This window comes from Borostomias antarcticus, assembly GCF_949987555.1.
Source record: "Borostomias antarcticus genome assembly, chromosome: 13".
Classification (NCBI taxonomy): Eukaryota; Metazoa; Chordata; class Actinopteri; order Stomiiformes; family Stomiidae; genus Borostomias; species Borostomias antarcticus.
Genome location: NC_140246.1, coordinates 13,343,985 through 13,345,589, shown reverse-complemented (window position 1 = coordinate 13,345,589; position 1,605 = coordinate 13,343,985). Strand labels below are relative to the sequence as shown.

At 44.0% G+C, this 1,605-nt stretch overlaps 1 protein-coding gene across 1 annotated transcript in view; it reads left to right on the top strand.

Moving 5' to 3' along the window:
- The window catches only part of LOC311317179 (sodium- and chloride-dependent GABA transporter 2-like), a 22,552-nt gene extending 21,307 nt beyond the window's left edge, over positions 1–1,245 (top strand). The window contains exons 14-16 of the mRNA XM_084448217.1: positions 1–58; positions 419–568; positions 653–1,245. The exon at positions 1–58 is cut by the window's left edge and continues 43 nt beyond it. Coding sequence (XP_084304343.1) covers positions 1–58; positions 419–568; positions 653–820 — 376 coding nt within the window. The 3' untranslated portion in view covers positions 821–1,245. The remainder of the gene's footprint in view (positions 59–418; positions 569–652) is intronic.
- Positions 1,246–1,605: the final 360 nt, after the last annotated feature.

Below are 1,605 nucleotides of genomic sequence, written 5' to 3'. Positions count from 1 at the left end.
CAAGCCGTTCCCGGTGCTGAAGTACTGCTGGCTGTTTTTCACTCCACTCATCTGCTGGGTGAGTCTCACACCTGGGTCCCCCCTCTCTCGCTCTCTCTCTCTACATTTCTCTCCTTTTTTCTCTCTCCCTCTCTTTCTCTCCCTCTCTCTCCCTCTATCTCTCTCCCCTCTCTTACTCTCTCTCTCTCTTTCTCTCCCTCTATCTCTCTCCCTTCTCTTACTCTCTCACTCTCTCTCCCTCTCTCTTTTTCTCCCCCCCCCTCTTTTTTCTGTTGTTCTGTCTTCCTGCCTGCTCCTTCTCTCTCTGTTTGTTGGTTTGCCTTTTTTTCCTCATCTATCTCTCTCCTGGTCCTATAGTATTGCCTACGGTACACCGGTTTGAGTTTTGTATGTTAATGTATGGTGAATATACCTCCAGGTTACCCTGACCTATGACCTGCAGACCAGCTACCGTCAGGTGCGCGTCTATGGCTACAGCCCAGGGACATGGGGTGAAATAATGGGCTCTCTACTGATCCTGACTCCCCTCATGTGCATCCCCGCTTATATCCTGAGAGCTCTATGCAAGGTGGGTGGTCAACTTCCTGGTATGTGTACTGTGCCCGCGCTTGTGTGTTTTTGTGGGGTTTTAACCATGTCTTGATCTTCTCAGAATCCTGACGGGATGACCAGTCCATCCAGTGACCTCCGGCAGGCCTGGCCACACAATCCCAGACTCACCCTGTGTGAACGCGTCATCTTCGCGGGACAGCCGAAACCCCCCAGAGCAGACGGAGAAATGAATGAGAAGCCAGCGATGGAGGACACCAGTGGCGTCTGACGCGTGTTTATGACACCATCACTGTTATGTCACAACTCGAAAGTGTTTCAGGAACTGCTTTTAGGTTGTGTGCCGTGAACGATTGGCTTCAGCTGAGAATGAAAATCAAGGAAAACGAATGGATTTATTTTCGGATTTTTGAGCAATTCACACCTGCCAATGAATATTCAGGGATGATTTACATCTGTTTTCCCATGCTTTTCTCAGATATGAGATATTCTTTTTCATTCTATAGCCTACTTAAAATACCATGATCTTATATATTTTTTATATCTTTTTATTTGCAACATTTTTTACTTCTTACTTTCTTACATTTCCTCAATGTATTTACTTACATTTCTGAATTAATTACTGTGTACTGTATATACAAAGCCCCTGTAGGCGGAAATTTGACAAAATGAAATATTCATGAACACATGCCCAATATGTGCACACTATTGTATCATTTGTATACATGATGTCGGCCACAAAAATAAAAACTGATCTCAGATCATAATACAAGTAAGTCTTGTAGTAGTCAACTTCCCTCTGATTTTCACCCCCAGTTTGTAGTCATTTGAGTAGTGATGTCACCTCAACACCTTGAAAGCACAAGGACAGAAGGCTCACTATTTCAGGGCCATGCTGTACAATATGAGATCCAAAAGTTAAAGTTCAAGCACAGTTCAATGTAAATGAGTATTACAGTATATCTTATAGGTCATCAGCTTTGGAGGAGGCCTGCAGACCCAGTTGGTTCAATTCAACGACTGAATCGATATTAAACATATTCCTGCTGTACTCTG